This window comes from Cheilinus undulatus, linkage group 17, assembly GCF_018320785.1.
Source record: "Cheilinus undulatus linkage group 17, ASM1832078v1, whole genome shotgun sequence".
Classification (NCBI taxonomy): domain Eukaryota; kingdom Metazoa; phylum Chordata; class Actinopteri; order Labriformes; family Labridae; genus Cheilinus; species Cheilinus undulatus.
In genome coordinates, this window is record NC_054881.1 from 23,340,451 (window position 1) to 23,357,896 (window position 17,446).

Below are 17,446 nucleotides of genomic sequence, written 5' to 3' on the forward strand. Positions count from 1 at the left end.
CAAAATAATTGCATGTAAATATATAAAATAATAAGAGTGTAACTTGACCCTCCATCAGCAAAGATGGAGACAGCAGAGATTTTTTTCAGAGTGCAAACATAAAAACATCAGGAGAGCAATTTCTTCTTAAATATGGCACTGTCATTATTTAGGGTTGAAATGATTCCAGGATTTAATTTCTAGAGACTATACTGTATAGTTTGTGTCTTCATCACCTAAAACTGCAGGTAGCAGCTTAGCCCCCACCCTCTTTGCTTACTCGGACAAACATTCAGCATGTTGCTCCAGATGTTGGTCATAGTTTTTTTGTGTGGACTTTAACTACAGGTAATACCTGATTGTCAAATATACAGTGCATGCTATTCTGAACATGATGGAAGAGGACTTCCTTTCAGGCATTGTCACTTTTAGCCAGTTTAATCGACCTACCCTGGGTGGCATTCAGGAATAAAGTATCTGACAGCAATAAGTGAAAATTGCAGTGGCTTAAGACCACATAGCCTTATGAAAAGTACTCAAACGTGTTGTTTGAAGTTGGATTTAAACAGAATTTGTAAGTGTACGAAAGTTTCCATGGTACAGTTAAACTAAGAAATTTAAAGTTTAAAGTAATCCAACATAAATGCACGAGTAATGATTACTCAAAACATCCATTTCCACTATTAAAAACTTGGATATAATCAGTGTCAGCAAAACCATTTGAACAGTTTCAACTTCCTCAGTTCTAAAGTGCAGGATACCCTGTATGAGTGTTGCCTTTACCCCATTCACATCAATAGAAAGGTTTTTTTTAAGTTTAACTGTAAAAATGTCAGCAAAAGGACAAAAAAGTCAAAGTTTCTAATACTTTTCTACAAAGGTCTGCAAGCCAGACATCGATGTTCATTCTGTTGCTATGAGATGTGTGATTGGTTCTTGAACCTGGAGGGCGTCATTAGTGATAGTTGCATAAAATGTTCCCGTCATATTTCTGCAACTTTTACAGATCTCTGTCTTTCATTGATTTTTGACAATCTTAAAAATACCTGTATTTAAACCTGTTTTGTTGCTGTAAACTCAGGGAAAAAGCTTCAGTAGTTTCCTAAAAAGGCTCTGCTTTGGTATAGAATATTTCTTTAAAAATCTGTTCCATCAGGCACGCCGATAGTCGAGTGGTTTAAGGTGTGCACCATGTACGCAGGCGGCCTGTGGCCTTTTGCCACATGTCTCACCCCCACTCTCATCCCTGTTTCTGAGTCTATCCACTGTCCTCCTCTATCCAATAAAGGCATGAAAAGGCCCAAAAATAAATCTTAAAAAAAGAATATCTGCCCCATCGTTCAAGTATTTCTAAGCACATGAGAACTTCTGCAAGTTCTCATGAGAAAAAGTAGTAACAAGGGACCCTTTATTTCTGGTTTGGCCGCTTATCTGTGCTTCCTCATTGTTAAAACAAAGAATGAGAGTCATAAAACTTTTGTGGAAGGTTTAACCATTTCCCATAGTGACTCAAAGCTGTGACAACATTTTTCGCACAGGTGGGAAGGTGACTCACTTACAACACACACGATCTCAACTACCTGAGTCTTCATCAGCAAGAGTATGACCTATTACTCCCTTATTCTAATAACCAATGGGCTCATTTCTAATCAAAAAGGTCAAAATATTATATTTACAACACTTCAGAATTTCAAAAATCAGGAATTTACAAGAAAAAAATCCAAATTCAGAAATTAAAAAGTCTTAGATTTTTACATTAGAAACAGAAAAATTTCAAGGTTTTAAAATCAGAATTTTACAACAGTGTAAATTCAAAAATTTACCAGAAACCAAACTAAAAGCAGTGGTCAAATTTTAAATATTGGGCTTTATAATGTAGAAGAATTGTAATCCAGGGTTCAGGGACATTAAGTGCTTTTAAAGTCATAAAAATGTAATTTTTTCTCATAAATTAATGTTTTAAACCTGAATTTTTGTCTTGAAATTAGCATTTATTTTTTCCCTAGAGCGGCCCTAATACACTGTCGTAATAATGGATAGTTTGGACATAGATCTTTAGTCAAGAACAAGTCTATATGGGCCTGTTATGCTGGGATTTTGTCAATGAAAACACTTACAAATGATGTGTACTTTTTCAGAGTGGGTCCAATGGGGGCTTAGCTTTCTTCGATAGGGGGACCTAAGGAAAAAAGGTTGGGAACAACTGCTGTAGATGACCTGCTGTCTCTCACATCCTCAGGCAGACATTAGGAGTCTCCACTTTCTCCACTAGAGGGCAGAAGAACACACCGAATTGGAATTGGCCGCAAGAGGGCAACACCAAGGGGTTATTTGCTGTTTGGTTGAGAGGAGCATGTTTGTTATGTATTTTTACTATAGAATAATGTAATCCAATCTAAATCAGGTGATTATCATTCCTATACTACCTTAATTGTTGGATATTTATATTTTTAGTATGGGAAAAGGCAATATAAATAACAAAGGTAAACTTTAAACTTACTATTGATATAAAATACAATATTAAACAATAAAATCGTAATTATAATAGTGCTAATGTCGATCAGGCAGTGGAAAAACAATATAAAAAAAGACAATATCAAGCTGATCACAGATAAATGTTGTTTAATCTAGGATGCTGAGAAAACAGCAAGAGTTAAAGTTCTTGTCAGAGACTTAAATTCATTGTTGGTTTTTGTGAGCAAATGTCTAGATTAGAGGAGTACACAAAAGATATTTTCAGATAAATCAAATAAGTTAAATGTCAAAATTGCTGAATATAAGTGAACCTCTGTGCTTGCATGTAATGTTGGCCCTTTCCACTGCAAGTATTCAATCACTATTGTTGTCTAAAAAAGTAAATATAGGGTATAAAGTAAATACACTAACAAGGTTTGTTTAATTGTCCTTGTGGTTAGGGGGGCTGACAGGAAGACTTTTCTTGTGTACGTAGAGAAATGTTAAAGGTTTTTAAGTGGGAAAAAAAGACCACAGATGTGTGCGACCCTCAGTCTCTGTTGAGCTGTTTAGTGTTTGTTTGTTGTACCCAGCAGCCCCCTGGGTGTCTCTCAACAGGTTATGGGTCATTATCGAGCTGGTGACAAAACTCTCTTACACAGGGAGGTGGAGGTGTGCTTAGATACAGTGTGACAAACCACACACATACACACAGTGAGTACTTGTCTTTACAGAAGTGATGTCTCCACTCTTGCCTCTGGGGTCTTGGGATTTCCCTTAAAATAAATACTCTAGTTTTAAACTTAAAGTGACAGCACTGTCAATACCACAAAAAAAAAACCCACCTTTTTTAGAGTCTTGTCTTAAATTCAAACCTGGGTCACCACACGCTCCCATGGCCACGGTTGGAGCTCGCAGCCACCTGCAAAGTACAGATGGTGCGTCCCGCCTCCGCAGACACCTGCTATGGAGCGTACTAAATGGCCATTAGTGGAGGGGGGTAAGAGAAAAAACAAAGCTGACAGAGAAAGTGCTGCCATGTCATATCGTACACATTAGCTCAGCCAGATGGCCGGCCTTCTGGCGTGAAAGTGACACTATAATCATTAATGATGTCGCTGGATCCAATAACACTGTTCATTTTTATTAAGAAATCAAGTCAGCTGTACGTTTCTTGGTTTAACTGTAACAACCTCCTGTAAAACGATCTTTTAAGTCTCTTCATGCTTTTTGAGCTCTCTGTATTCCTGCTGTCTTGCCCTTTTCTCAGCTATGTTTACAATCAGCTTTAATTTAAAGTTTGATATATTGCAGGTAACTTTATAGAGGGAAATAACACTTTGATCACCTCCATTAGCAGGGAGCTAAAACATCTATTGTGACTGTATTCCACTGAAGCCAAGGTTTGGGTGATTGCTCTAGCCCCCCTGCTGAGCTTCCTCCCCCTCTTGCCCCATCGGCCACACACAAACTTTCATCCCTGGTCATGGCTCTGGTCGCTCTTGGAGACCTCACAGCTCTGCAGGAATGTGGCTCTCTGTCTGGCTCTAAGGGCTGTTAACAACCGTTTAGTATTGTCTCCTTTTTTATCAGTCCACAAACAAACAACATGCATGGACACACTCCCTGTCCATCACTTCAGAGGAGAGATGCTGAGTAACACATGGAGGATTTATTTATGTGTCAAAAACATACCTGTATGCTGACTTATTTTGCCCTACTTACACCAAATAGTTGCACATTATTTAAAGTTGTTGCTTCAAAATGTTTTCCACTCATTGAAAAGACATGCAGTAAGAATGCAAGCTAGTTAAGAAATAAGAGCCCACTCGTCACTAGACTGACAGAAAATGAAACTTCTGAAAAAAGGCCAAACTTTTCAAAACAAACATATGTTTACTGACATCCATACATGCTACAGTATTTGCTGATGGACCAATACCAATAGCTTTGCAAAGCAGATAGATTGGCCAGAATCCATATTCACTTTCTTGTTTCACATCAGTAAAACTCTGATGATTATATCTTGTCAAGCATTCTTTGAGTCTATCCTGTCTTTTTCCCTGGTTTCATCAAGGGATGCATGATATCGGGGTGTCTGCAGGGCCTTAAAAGTATCAAAGATTGATAAGTCACTTTAGCAAAAAATAAGGCTTTTCAAATGAATTTAAAAGTCTTAAATGTGGGATCAAAAAGTCTTAAATTTTGTAGCTTTTCTCAGTTTTTTGTTTTTGTTGTTTAACATGAAGTTTTGAGATTCTGAAGGAACTCCACCAGATCCAGTGTTGGTCTCCATGCTTGTTTATGTTCTGCATGAAGCTCCTCTGTGTCCCAGTACAGAGTCTGTTGATGTTTGCAGGGTGACCATATCAAAAGAAAACTTTAAGTGTAGATTACAATTAAAAACACCTCTAATGAAAGTGACAGACTGAGGATTTGTTCAGTCTGTATGTTGTGTCAGGATAATCCCGATATTTAACTGATGCATAAAAGCAATCCCTAATTTTTGATGAATTTGTAGTCTATGTGCACAGTCTGTTTTCATGAAACTAAAAGTTAATCTAAAATCTTTTCTCTCTTTTAGTCAAATCGAAAGTTTACTCTGACCTGGAGGGAGAGATTGATTATCTCCACTCCATCATTGAGAAACAGCAGGTCTCAGTGATCAAAACCACAAAACAGCAGAACAAACATCCTGGTAAGAAGCCTGAGAGCAATCCTAACACTGAAATGTAACTGTTTAAATAACAATCACAATCTTCCTGTTGTAATGTAAGATTTCCTACACTGCTTTCTGTGTAGGAATGTAAGTTTTTATTTGGATGATACAGTGTCTGATTTTCTACCAACATGTCCTTTAATCGACAGAAATCTTTGGCAATAATCTGTTATGAACATGTCACTGTTTTTTATTCCTTCAGCTGCTGCAGCCTTTCGGACAGATGCTAAAAAAGGCAAAACAGAGACCTCCAACCCAAAAGAGAGAAACCAGAACCAACTCACAAATAAGACCACCACTCTAGCCCCTCCACCTTCAGTTTCTGAACTGGAAACACTGGCCCCTGAGACAGGAGCCACTGCAGGGGGTGATCGAGGCGGTCCTGTAGTCGTGCAGACAAAACAGAACAACAGCATTTTTATCAGTGAGTGTGACAGTCGGCAGCAGTTTTACCAAAAATGACCACAACTATTTCTACGTATTTATAATGTCTTATTATTCTCTTCTCTGTTCCTCTCTCTCTGCCTTTTTGTTTTTGTGTGAATCCACAGTTCTGACCTCACTGTTTGCAGCCGTGGGCGCTTTAGCATTGGTCATGGCAACAGTCTGTTTTGTCAAGTAAGTCTGAGCACTTCAAATTATAAGTTACAATACAGTGTTCAGTTATTTTAGAGCAGGGGTTTTCAACTGGTGGGTTGGGGCGCAAAAGTGGGTTGTGGATCTGTTTCAAATAGGTCACAGAGCTGTGACTGTTATATATATATATATATATATATTACAGTCACAGCTCTGTGACCTATTTCAGAGTCTGTGAAGCACTGTTGATTGTTTTTTCTGTAATTTTAAATTTTGATTAAAGGAGAACAATCTTCAAACAAGGCAGGTTTTTTTTTTTTATTATTTAAAAATTTTCGTCGTGAATTTACCTAAAGTCTTTGAGGAAAATTTCCCTGTTATTTTTTTTTTTAATTTTCCCATCAGTTTTAGGGAGTTCTCTGTGAGCATTCCCAAGACACCTTTGGTAATATTCACTTGGTTTTTTTACCTGTAGATAATCTGAAGACATTTTACAAAGAACCAGGAACTTTTTGAAAATTTCAACAGCTAAGATTTGTTAAGACTTTTCACAGAACCTTTCAGCAGTCTTTCCATGGGGTTTTCAGGAATATTTTAAGAATTTTGGAGGGCAATTTGAGAACCTTACGGGGAACTTTTTGGGATTCTATCTTGGATATGTCTCGAAACGTTTTGGAATCTGCTAAGTTACCTCTTCCTGAAACTTTGGGGTGTACTTTTTTTTTGTGTGTAATGTTCTGCGCTGTCAGAGATCCAAACAGAACTATGTTTTATTAAAAAGATCTGAATGGAAATGACATTTCAGAAATTCAGGTCACAATTGCTCATGGAGGACTTGGTGGTGGGTCCAGTGGAGAACCACTCTCTTTGAGTACTGCTAGTTTCAAACAAAAGTTATTAACTTGGATTCTTCATAATTTTCTTCCACATTAGTTATCTAAACTCTTGAATTAATTATTTTCATAAATATATTACCCCTCTTTGATCCTGAAAATCAAAGGCTGCTTCCATTTTTGTGAGCCTAAAGGGTGTTTTCATGCCAGAGGCAGGAAACTGCTGTCAGTAGTGCAGGAGACTTATTAAATCCATGATGCCCCCTGCAGGTTAAAGAAAGAATCCCGTCTGGCTCAGAAGGTTGACTACCCTGCTTTCAAAGGGTCAACCCCGCCTGCTGCCACAGCAAACGGTTCCTCGGTAAGAGAGCCACTCATCTTTCACTTAAATAAACTTAAAGCTTCATTCATTTTTTCATTCCTTCTGCATTAAAAACATCAAGCATGTGTTTCTGGCTACTTACATCCTGTTTGTTGTCTCCTCAGGTGGGAGATAACCGTCTGGCCCACAGTGCTCAGATGTATCATTACCAGCATCAAAAACAGCAGATGCTTTCAGTGGGGAAGTATGTTTGTTTACCACTCACTCCTTTTCCCCTTCTCCTGCCTCAAATGTCTTAAAGATAATTTAACCACATCCTCTGACTTTGTCGCCTCTCAACCAGAGTGTTTTTTTCTCTCCGTCCTTTGTAGCCACAAACCAGAACAGAAAACCGTTGATACCGAGGTCACATCAGATGAGGAGGAACTGGGAGGGGACTTCACAGTATACGAGTGCCCTGGACTTGCACCTGTGGGTAGAAGCATGCGCACGCAAACATATATGTTTTTACTTTATAAGGAGTCACACAGAATAAAAAATGAATTTACAGTCACCAAATGTGAGCTTGCTTCGTGAGTAAGCCACCATTTTTTTTTCCATTACAGATGTAAAATCAAACCAAAATCATTAAACACTGGGTTAATGTTTGCACAACTGTGTTAAAGCAGTTAAGTAGAATTTAAATTTTAAAATGTTATAATTGAAAGAAGAGTATCAATTTTTCTTTTCTGAAGCTGACAAAGGAAGGTGATTGGTTTTATTTAAGAATTTTCAATAAAAAAGATTAAAAAAAAACACATTTTAGATGGTGGTTACCAGTCACCAGTTTTTTTTCCTCTCTCGGCTGAAATGCATCAGCTGTTACGGTGGGTGTGTGGTAGCTATGTGACGGCTGCATTACAGCCTGATTTTAATTTTGGCAGGCATATTACTAAGTACGGGTAATCAAATTGCCACAGCTCACAAGTCTGATGAACATATCTTACGCACTGAGAATCTTGAGAAAAGAAAGCCTCTAGGGATGCACAACATTACCATCATGATATTGGTATCAGCAGATATTAGCTTAAGTTAAATGTCAGGTTAGGTTAAATGTAATTTACGGCCAATATATCAGCTGTACATGTCAGCAGTAAAGATCATTTATCAACCTTGAGTATCACTGAAATATACAAATGTACCTTTAGGTGGTTGTCTTGGGTGCTCCACACTCAAAGGGAGCCCTAAACTTTTTGAATGAATTCCCAAACATAAAACAACTGCCAGACCGTCTACTTCCCCTGTCCTCTCTCAGCTCCGCTTGACTCAGCCTCTCTTTGCACTGGAGACACTTAACCTTTTTTTAAAATGAAAAGTTGTGTATATATCTGTATTGGCATCGGCTAAAACGAGTTTTGAAATACCGACATATTGGATATCAGTAAAAAAGCCAGTATCATGTATCTGTATGGGCATCTCTTAGCCAAATAAACAGGAAGATGATGAATACAGCTTTGCTTGGCGATGAAGGCTCTGCTCAAAATATGCTCCCTTGTCAAGCAGCATCCTTTGATTTTTCAGGGACTAAGTTGCCAGAAACCCCCTTATAGATAGTTGCATCTATAAAAAAGCATGTCAAATACAATGTAATTTAGTTCCTAGGCAGCATGGCCATAAGTATGAGGGTGCAAAACAAAATCTCTTGCCTTGTTGTAAGATCAGAATTCATGAAGCAGGGGTCAGTGAGAAGAATGCCATATTACAATGGCCCACCTTGTTGAGAGAATGAGCTGTGATTGGCAAGGAGACAGCTGACTGCAGCAGAGGTTATGACTCCAATGTCCAGCATGAATGCTTTTCCTCCATTTTACAACATAAAGTGTTAACTCTGGAACAACACAGTTCATCCACCACTTTTTCATGTAGGAATTATATTCTCTTATCTCTTGAAGTGTCCTGTATCAGTGGTTCTCTACCGGTGTGTTGAGACCCAACACTGGGTCATGGAGCTGCTTTCATAGGATCGTAAATGAAGCTTAATGAAAAAAAATTAGAGCTAAAATCTATAAGGCTCTAAGATTAGTCCTATGCAATTAATAGAGTTTAAATTTGATTGATTTCTTTGCCACTTGTTGTGTTGTGCTCATGTTGTCTATAGGTTCTGTCATGTTTGGAAAATTGAGCTCTCCCTGTAATTTAAGTGAGCAGAGGGAGTCCTACAAGTAGACCAGTTAGTGTAGAAAGCAAAGGAGCTACAAAATGCAGATGATGTAAAATTAGTGTGTAACTGTATTAAATAGTTGTAACCCCCAAATAATTTAAAATAGTCCTCAATAAGATTTTGCCATAATGGAGCAGCCCTACCTAAGATGGCATACATCCATGTTTTATTTTACTCAAAGTACATTTTAGTTGTTTTATCAAGATCTTAAATTATTCATCTCCTTATTCTGGGATGATAAAGCTGTTTTTTACATGATAATGTGTTCAGTTTAGAGATCTCCAGAAAATGTAATTTTACATGATCACAGGAAACAGTACAAAAATGTCTGCATGCATGTCGTCCCAGGACTTCAGTAATAATAGGCTTTTTTAAACGTTTGGTTTATGTTGTCCTGTCTCTTTGTTTAACCATGTGCTATATTTCATCTAAAGTCCAAGCTGCAGCAAGTTAAATGCATTTGAATGGTTGAAAATGTTCGAGTATGTGGGTCTAGATTCCTCACTAAGGTGGTGGTGGTTCCGTCCTGAGGCTAAACCAGCTAAAAACCTCAGCACTATATAATCTGAAATGAGTCTTAGTCCAGAGTCTGGCATATAATTTATTATTTCTGGTTCTGTTTTATGACCATAGCTCCTTTTTCTTTCTTCTTTTGCAGACAGGAGAGATGGAAGTGAAGAACCCCCTGTTTGATGACTCGACTTTACAGTACCAGGGGAATCAGAAATGAATGATAGACACTTTACACACTGACACACACTCATATCAACATACACAAGCCCATCTCTGTGGAAGGAAGCTCCTGATCTCACACTGCATGCATAGAAATGAAGAATACTGACAGAGGATGAGGTGATAAAGATGATTGTTTTCTTCTTGGCCCTTTACTCTTTCTGCCCTGCTTTTAATTCTTCAAAAATATGTGGGTTTCCTTGTTATATATTTGTGTCATTGTTTTTGCGCATTCCTTTCTATCAACATAATGTTTTTAGAGTCTCTATGTAACTGTATGTTCAATTTTTCTGCTCCGTTTTTTGTTTTCCTCCATTTTCTGCTGCTGTTTCCAAAGAATGTGATCACAGACATTTACAAAAACACACCAACTTCAGTGAAGAAACGGGTGCCCTCCTTTGTTTTTTGTCTTGCTAAGCTCGTGGCTGAACCACATTCCAGACAGATTCCCAGGAAATCTGTCCAATCAGGTCTCTGCGATGCCTCTGAAAACACAAAGTTTAGCATTAAAATTGTTAGCGCTGCTGTTGCTGATTTTATTCCTCATCTATGAACTGCACATAAAATATTTTAAGAAGATAGATTATTAATATATAAATCTTTGGAATGAAGTACTTGATGATGTCTGTTTGCATGGTTTGACCGTGTTTGAATCATGGCGATGCTTTGATGATTATTCTGCCTCCTGTATGTTTGTGTCCTGTTGCTAGGGGACTGTAAAGTTGAAGGGAACCTCTGAGCACTTGAATGAAATATTTGGAGACAAACTATAATGATGGATGTTTAGATGGTAAATATATATCTCTCTACATGTCCCTCTTTCCTCTTCATCCTCCTGTCGCTCTGAAGTTAACCCCCATGCTTCAAAATGTACAGAAAAAGAGTGAAGTGTTCACTTTTTATAGATATTTGTACATGCAGACCAAGCATTGGAATTAAAAATTTTTACCACATGTGAAAATTATGTGTGTTTCTCTTCTGTGCTAAACACAGTATACACTTGGAATTAAACCAGGGCACCAGTAGCCTAATGGTTATTTCCGTGTGAAGAGGCTTTTGGTCTTGAAGCAGGTTGGATCCAGCTTGTGGCGTCTTTCTTACATGTCATTACCTGCTCTATCACTTCCCAGTTTGGGATTCTATCTACTGTCCTATCCTACAAATAAAAGCATGAAAGCCATCAAGATTAAGCCAAAGAACAAAAGAAAAACTAAATAAATAAAACCAAAAAAAGGGAAAGGAAAACACAGTATGTGAACCCTTTAAGATGACCTAGTTTTCTTCATTAATTGATCATCAAATGGGATCTGATCAGCATATACATCAAAATTATAGACAAACATAATGTGTTGAACCCAATACACTAATAATATTTAAGATAATAAACATTCACAGTGCTGCTGGGAAAGGTAAGTGAACTCTGGATTTAATATCTGGTTGAACCTCCTCTGGCAGCAATAATCTCAACCAAACATTCACAGTAGCTGATCAGACCTGCATAAAGTCCAGGAGGAATTTTGGACCATCTTTCCTGACAGAACTGCCTTAGCTCACCCAGACTCTTAGGATGTCTGGTGTGAACGGTTCTCTCATTCCACAGCATCTTTAGCAAATCCAGGTCTGGGGTCTGACTCGATGTTTGAGGTCATTGTCCTGCTGCATCACCCAACTTCTGAGCTTCAGCTAGCGAGCAGCTACCCTGACATTACCCTGTAGGATACCATGAGAAACTTGGAAATTAATTTTCCCTTCCATGATGGTAAGCAGCCCCAAATCATGATGCTCCTGCGCTGTTCTTTACTGTCAGGATGATGTTTTCATGCTTGTATTCAGTACCCTTTTTACACCATATGTAGTGCTTCATGTTTTCCCAAACAATTCAACCTTTGTTTTATCAGTCCACAAAACTCAGTAGCAGTGTGGAGTGTCAAGATGCTCCTTGGCATACTTCAGGCATGCAAGCAGCTGCTTCCTCTGTGGTGGTGGACACCATGCCTGGTAGACTCATGAACAGAGATGCTGACTTGTTCCAATGATTCCTTTAAGCCTTTAGCTGTTACTCTAGGACTCTCTTTTACCTCTCTGATCATTTTGTGTTTTGCCCTTAGAGTCAACCTGGCTGGGCGCCCGCTTCTAAGCAGAGTAGCCACCTTACTGTATCATCTCCATTGGTGAACAGTTTGTCAAACTGTGGACTGATGAATACCTAAAGTCTTTGAGATGACTTTGGAACCCCTCCCAGTCTTGTGCAATTCAACAATTCTTGATGAAAGAAAGGTCTCTTGAGACAGTTCACACCAGCAGATGTTTCTTATAAAGAGCAGACTTAAAAAGTTTGAGTATTAAAAGTCCCAATAGTTCTAAGACTGGCTCAAATCCTGTTAAACTGATTAAACTTTAGATGTGCAAACCCCTGACTCCATTTAGCTCTTTTGGGAATCACTGTGAATGTTTAAAGGCTGTGGTCCTAAAGACTTTAAATACCATATTGTGTGGTATTAGGTTAAGCACATTGTGTTTGTCTATACTTGTGACTTGGATGCAGATCACATCAAGAAAACTAGATCATTTCAAAGGATTTTTACATACTGGTTTTATTTTTATATGACGTATGACAACTGAAATAAAAAAACTTTTGTTTTCACATGCCAATTCAAATTTCACTGTCATAACATACAAGGCAAAACAAACAGCTACTATTGAACTTTGGGATTAAATTGAAAGGCATTTGAATCATTTTTTATTAAACTGATTAAAAATGGTTTCAGAATCTTGTGTTCCATTACTTCATTTAGTGTAAACATCGGGCCTCATTCATTACCACCCAATATCTTTTTAAAGATTTTTTTCTTAAATTGAGTCCAAAGAAGATCCTACAAAAAGTCTCTTGCAGTGTTGATCTTGTAGACTAAAACTCTGACTATCATTATACCTGAACTAACTTTAATTTTTGAGGGAGACAAGACTGAGACTGGCTAAAGATACATTTTTAAATATTTGGTGATTAAAAACTCTGACAAAAAATAGGTTTAGCTTTTGTCAAGGAGACTAAAACAAGACAAAACACTACTGAAATTTAAAGTTTTCTTAACTTTCCGTGTATGAATTATGCACTACACAGATAACTGCAAGGAATTTGTGGCTAGGTGTATTTATTTAGCAACAGCATGGAGTGATAACATGTCTCTTTAAACACATGCTCCATGAATGCAGAAGCAGAAGATCTATTGAAATATAGAATTAAAAGCGTGATTTTGAGGCAAAATTGAGGATTTAGTGAGTTTTTCACCTTGCCTTACAACATGTTAAAAGAAGATATGGTGAGTTTGACTGTGGCTTAGTTGTAACTAAGAGGTGTTTTCACTCTTTTGGGTTTATTCTTTAGTTCTCTGACTTTTTAAACTGAAAAAAGGATGCTTCATAATTGGACCCTTTTGTTTAATCTGCCACATCCACTTCATTCATTTTACAGTGTGTCATACCTCCAGAGATTCATATGTGAAAACTGCTAATAGGAGTCTTGCAGAATGTGGAAAAGGTGTTTTAGCAGTGTGCTGTTAAAAATAATCTTTATGGAAATAATAGACATTTATGCCGATGATCATGTTTAATTTTTATCGAACAGATTAATTTGCATTCATTTAAGTCTGTTTCATAACTAGCTAAATGTCCTCCTAGAAGATGGAAACTCGGTGTTAAGAGGTTGAAGAGAGAAAATTTTTAAGAAGTGAAAAACAAAACAAGATAACAGTATTCCTTAATATGCAGACCCATTACCTTTGCCTGGACAAAAAGCTCCAGTGTTTAAAGAATATCTTTTCTTATGAACTCTGCCATCACAGATCTGCCTTCACTTTGCAGTGTGACTAATATGATGCTGTCGCTCTTCCTCAGTGTTGCTGACTTTCTGTCTGGAGATCCTGTTTGACCTTGTTTTACCTTCACACCCTGAGAGTCTGGGTTTTGGGGGTTTGGAGCACAGAAAGAAAGGTCTACATGCACTTCTTTGTGGGTTTTTGTGTGTATGTGGTTGTATGTGCATGTGTCGGGGAGGGGATAGCCCGGTCTCTTGTCCCCCATTCAGCCTCATGCCAAGAGCCATTAAAAAGCCCTTTGTGCTGGTGGACGGTGGAAGGAAGGCAGCCATTGGCCCCTCGGATGAAAACCTGGGTGGGTGGAGGGTGTGTGAGGGTGGGTGTCAAAGGCAGGGCCGTTAGGGAGAAAATCAAAAAGCCATCAGACTTGTTTGTGGGAGACGATTGTGCTGCTCAACAGGAGGGGCAGTTTTCAGATTCCAGAGATATGTCTTCATCAGATCAGTTTTTTTTTTCTTTACTCCTGTGACTTAAAGACAGGTCTACCATGACTGATGTACATATACCACATTTTTGATGCAAAATAACCCTTAATGTGCTTTTATTCAATATTGATGCCCATTATTCATGCATGGTGGTCATTTTAACAACTTATCCTGTAGTCAGTCAGTGACACTAACACTATGTCCTGTAGTTTTTTTCATAAACGCATTTCTGAAAATGTTCAGCCCTGTTTTATCTTTGAAGTCACATTTTGTATCATTAGGCCTTGAATAAAATTTTTAAAAAGCACTCAGTAGCTGCAAATATATCAACACTACTGAACTAAAGAGTTGAACTTCATTTTGAAGGCAAATACTTTTGTTATTCAGGCTACAAAACAGAAGAAACTTGATAAGATAAAAGTTTTGGCTGAGATTTACACCCATCCAAACTTATGGACATTCATCAAAAACTTGAATTAATAGAAATACCAATAAACAAAGAAAATAATATTTGGAAGTTAATATTTGACTTGCAAGAAACTGTCACTGCTGACGCTGATTGAGATATTATCTGTAGCATTAATGAGCTTTTTTGACACAGGTTGGTATTGCTTGGGGACTTGTGCATTAAGGTGCAGTCATTATTGGTGATCATCAAATATATATTTTTTTAATTTTATTTGTAGATTTATTTTTGGGCCTTTTCATTCCTTTATTTGATAGAGGAAGGACAGTGGATAGACTCGGAAACAGGGAAGAGAGTGGGGAGAGACATGCGGTAAAGGGCCACAGGCTGGATTCGAACCCAGGCCGCCCGCGTACATGGGTAGCGCCTTAAACCACTCGACGATCTGCGCTCCCGGTGATCATCAAATATAAAGCAAACAAAAATATTTGGTGGTTACGACAAGCTTTGGTGTTGGTTTAGTTCAGTTGCTAGAGCAGACGCCCATGTACAGAAGCCAAAGTCCTCGACACTGGTGGGTGACACGAGTCTCAGTCCTGGTGTTGTTTGGTGTGACACTTTCTCCCTGTGTTTCCTGCCTCTCTGCAACCATCCTATCACCCAAAAGCCCAAAAAAATCCTAACAAAAGAAAAAAGAGTGTAAACAGAGTGCATAAAATAGAAACAAAATAGAGTTTGATTTTTCAGAAAACTCCATGGAAAGGATCCCTGGACAGTGGATTGTTGGATTGCTGGAGAGTAAAATGGCATAAAATAATTACTTTAAAAGCATGCCTTGTGACAGAAGAGCTGATATTGTCCCATGCATTAAACACTTATTGTGTGATGTTTAATTGTCTGAGTTACACTAAGATGTGGTGAGTTTGAGTCTGGGCAATTGCTACCTAGAGGTGATTGCATACATGTCCTGTTGTTCTGTGGCGGTGTTAACAGAAAATAGATGCTTCATATCTTTTTCTTCACTTGTTATAATTCTCTAAGCAAAATGAGGGGGGCCTCCTATTGCTCTTTGCCCTGGGCCTCCAAATGACCAAAACCACCTCTGTTCACAAAACAGGGGCAGATTTATGGTGGCCTGAAAGTGTGATACAAAATTATAAAGTCTGACTTGTAATGACTTTAACCAAAACATTTTTACATTTCATTTAAAAAATCATCAGGAAAAACACTCTGACAAATGACAATACATATTTAATTTTATTAAAACAAATGTACAAAACCTTGAACAATTGACGCAGTTGGACAACAAATTACCAAGTCTGAAACACTTTTACAAAACTTGAAGCAATTTAACAATCAAATATAAAATTCTGAACTACTTTGACAAGACTTGAAACTGATTTATGAAACTCTGTACAAAATCAAAAAGTCCAAAACACATTATTTTTTAAAAACTGTAATAAAGATTGACACACTTTTTGCCTTTAGCAGCGAGATCAATCCCTATCACCAACGGTGCAGCCAGAAGAATATTTCAGCTACATATTTCTGACGTTGTCACGTTGCCCATCACTGATTTTGATGCTGATATGCTGGGCTGTGATTGGTGGAAACACATACAGGAAACAGATCTTTTGTTTTGATTCTTATGCAGGAAAAATGCACTCTTAGAGAGCCTGAAGCAGAAAGTTGAGGCCTAAAACTCCAGCTTTAAGCAAGAATGGACTGATAAGTGTGTGTTTATCACAGCAGCCAGCAAAAATGCTTAACATGTGTTCTTAGCTTGTTAGGCAAAGGCAACAGTTGAGCCATAAAAGAGGAGGATTTGATTCAGCTTCACCAGGTGTAGGCTCCAGGTATTCAGTGCACGATAGTGCAGTAAACAAAGTTTCTCAATGCAGTATCTTATACTCCTGGATAAATATTCATTGATAATGTCAGACAAGTGGATTTCTATCATAATATGACAGGCCAAACTGTTTCAATCTTGTGTTGGAGTTGCTTAAATAACTGAAGGGGTTTCAACAAAAAAATATGTAACAGCATATTTTCCTCCTCACATTTTCTACATTCAGTAGTATTTTGGGGGCTGGAGGGGCAGCTGTTGGGGGGCCTGGGGCCACCAGGTGATTATCACTGATCCACACAATCCATAATGACTGGAACAGTTAAGTTCAGTTGGCCAGCCTTTGCTTAAACTTTACCAGAAAAGCTCAGATGATATTAAGGAGAAAGGGGGTACACTTTGAAATAGTAGTAGTAGAAATAACAATGAATTAAACTTTCCAATTATACTGATTTAATAAATGGTGAGTATCTAAGTTAAAATAGAATATTTTTTTTGACCAAAATTGGCTCCTTCATAAGGCCAGGCCCCAGAAGGCCCTTTATTTTACCTTCTTTAGTTGGCACTCCTGACTGTTCAATAACAAAATCACACACTAAAGGTTGAGAGAAATGCAAATAATAATGATCATAAAGGAAGTCAGACATGTGCAGGTGTATTTCAGTGACCTATTTTGATAAAGAAGCAGTTTTGTGTCACTGTTCAAGGCATATCGATCACACCCACATTGCTAGAACTTTCTCCTCTCTCTCAGTCTGACCACAGCAGGCGGATCTAAGGAGTCCTGAAGAGGCCACTTAAAAGAACTAAAGACAAGATCTGAGACAACTGGAGGGGGTTTCAGCTCAATTCCCAGATACTCCCCTCCTCACTGTACCCATTCAACCCCCCCCCCCCCCTTTCTTTGGACACCCTGAGTGCTCTGCTGTCCCACTCTCTCTCTCTGACTGTCTGTGTTTTGCATGACAATCAGGCCTCCAAGTCCATGGCCCAGGACAATGCTGCTGTGGTCAGGGTTTGAAGTCTTTTAAGCTATTGACCGAGCTCTTGTGGTCTCTTCAAGGTTCCCTGATCCTCGA

At 38.2% G+C, this 17,446-nt stretch overlaps 1 protein-coding gene across 1 annotated transcript in view; it reads left to right on the plus strand.

Moving 5' to 3' along the window:
* npdc1a (neural proliferation, differentiation and control, 1a) overlaps nt 1-10,768 on the plus strand; it is a 37,458-nt gene extending 26,690 nt beyond the window's left edge. Inside the window, exons 3-9 of the mRNA XM_041811621.1 lie at nt 5,018-5,131; nt 5,355-5,576; nt 5,704-5,770; nt 6,832-6,922; nt 7,048-7,127; nt 7,255-7,354; nt 9,742-10,768. Of these exons, the coding sequence (XP_041667555.1) occupies nt 5,018-5,131; nt 5,355-5,576; nt 5,704-5,770; nt 6,832-6,922; nt 7,048-7,127; nt 7,255-7,354; nt 9,742-9,813 (746 nt within the window). The 3' untranslated portion in view covers nt 9,814-10,768. The remainder of the gene's footprint in view (nt 1-5,017; nt 5,132-5,354; nt 5,577-5,703; nt 5,771-6,831; nt 6,923-7,047; nt 7,128-7,254; nt 7,355-9,741) is intronic.
* Nucleotides 10,769-17,446: the final 6,678 nt, after the last annotated feature.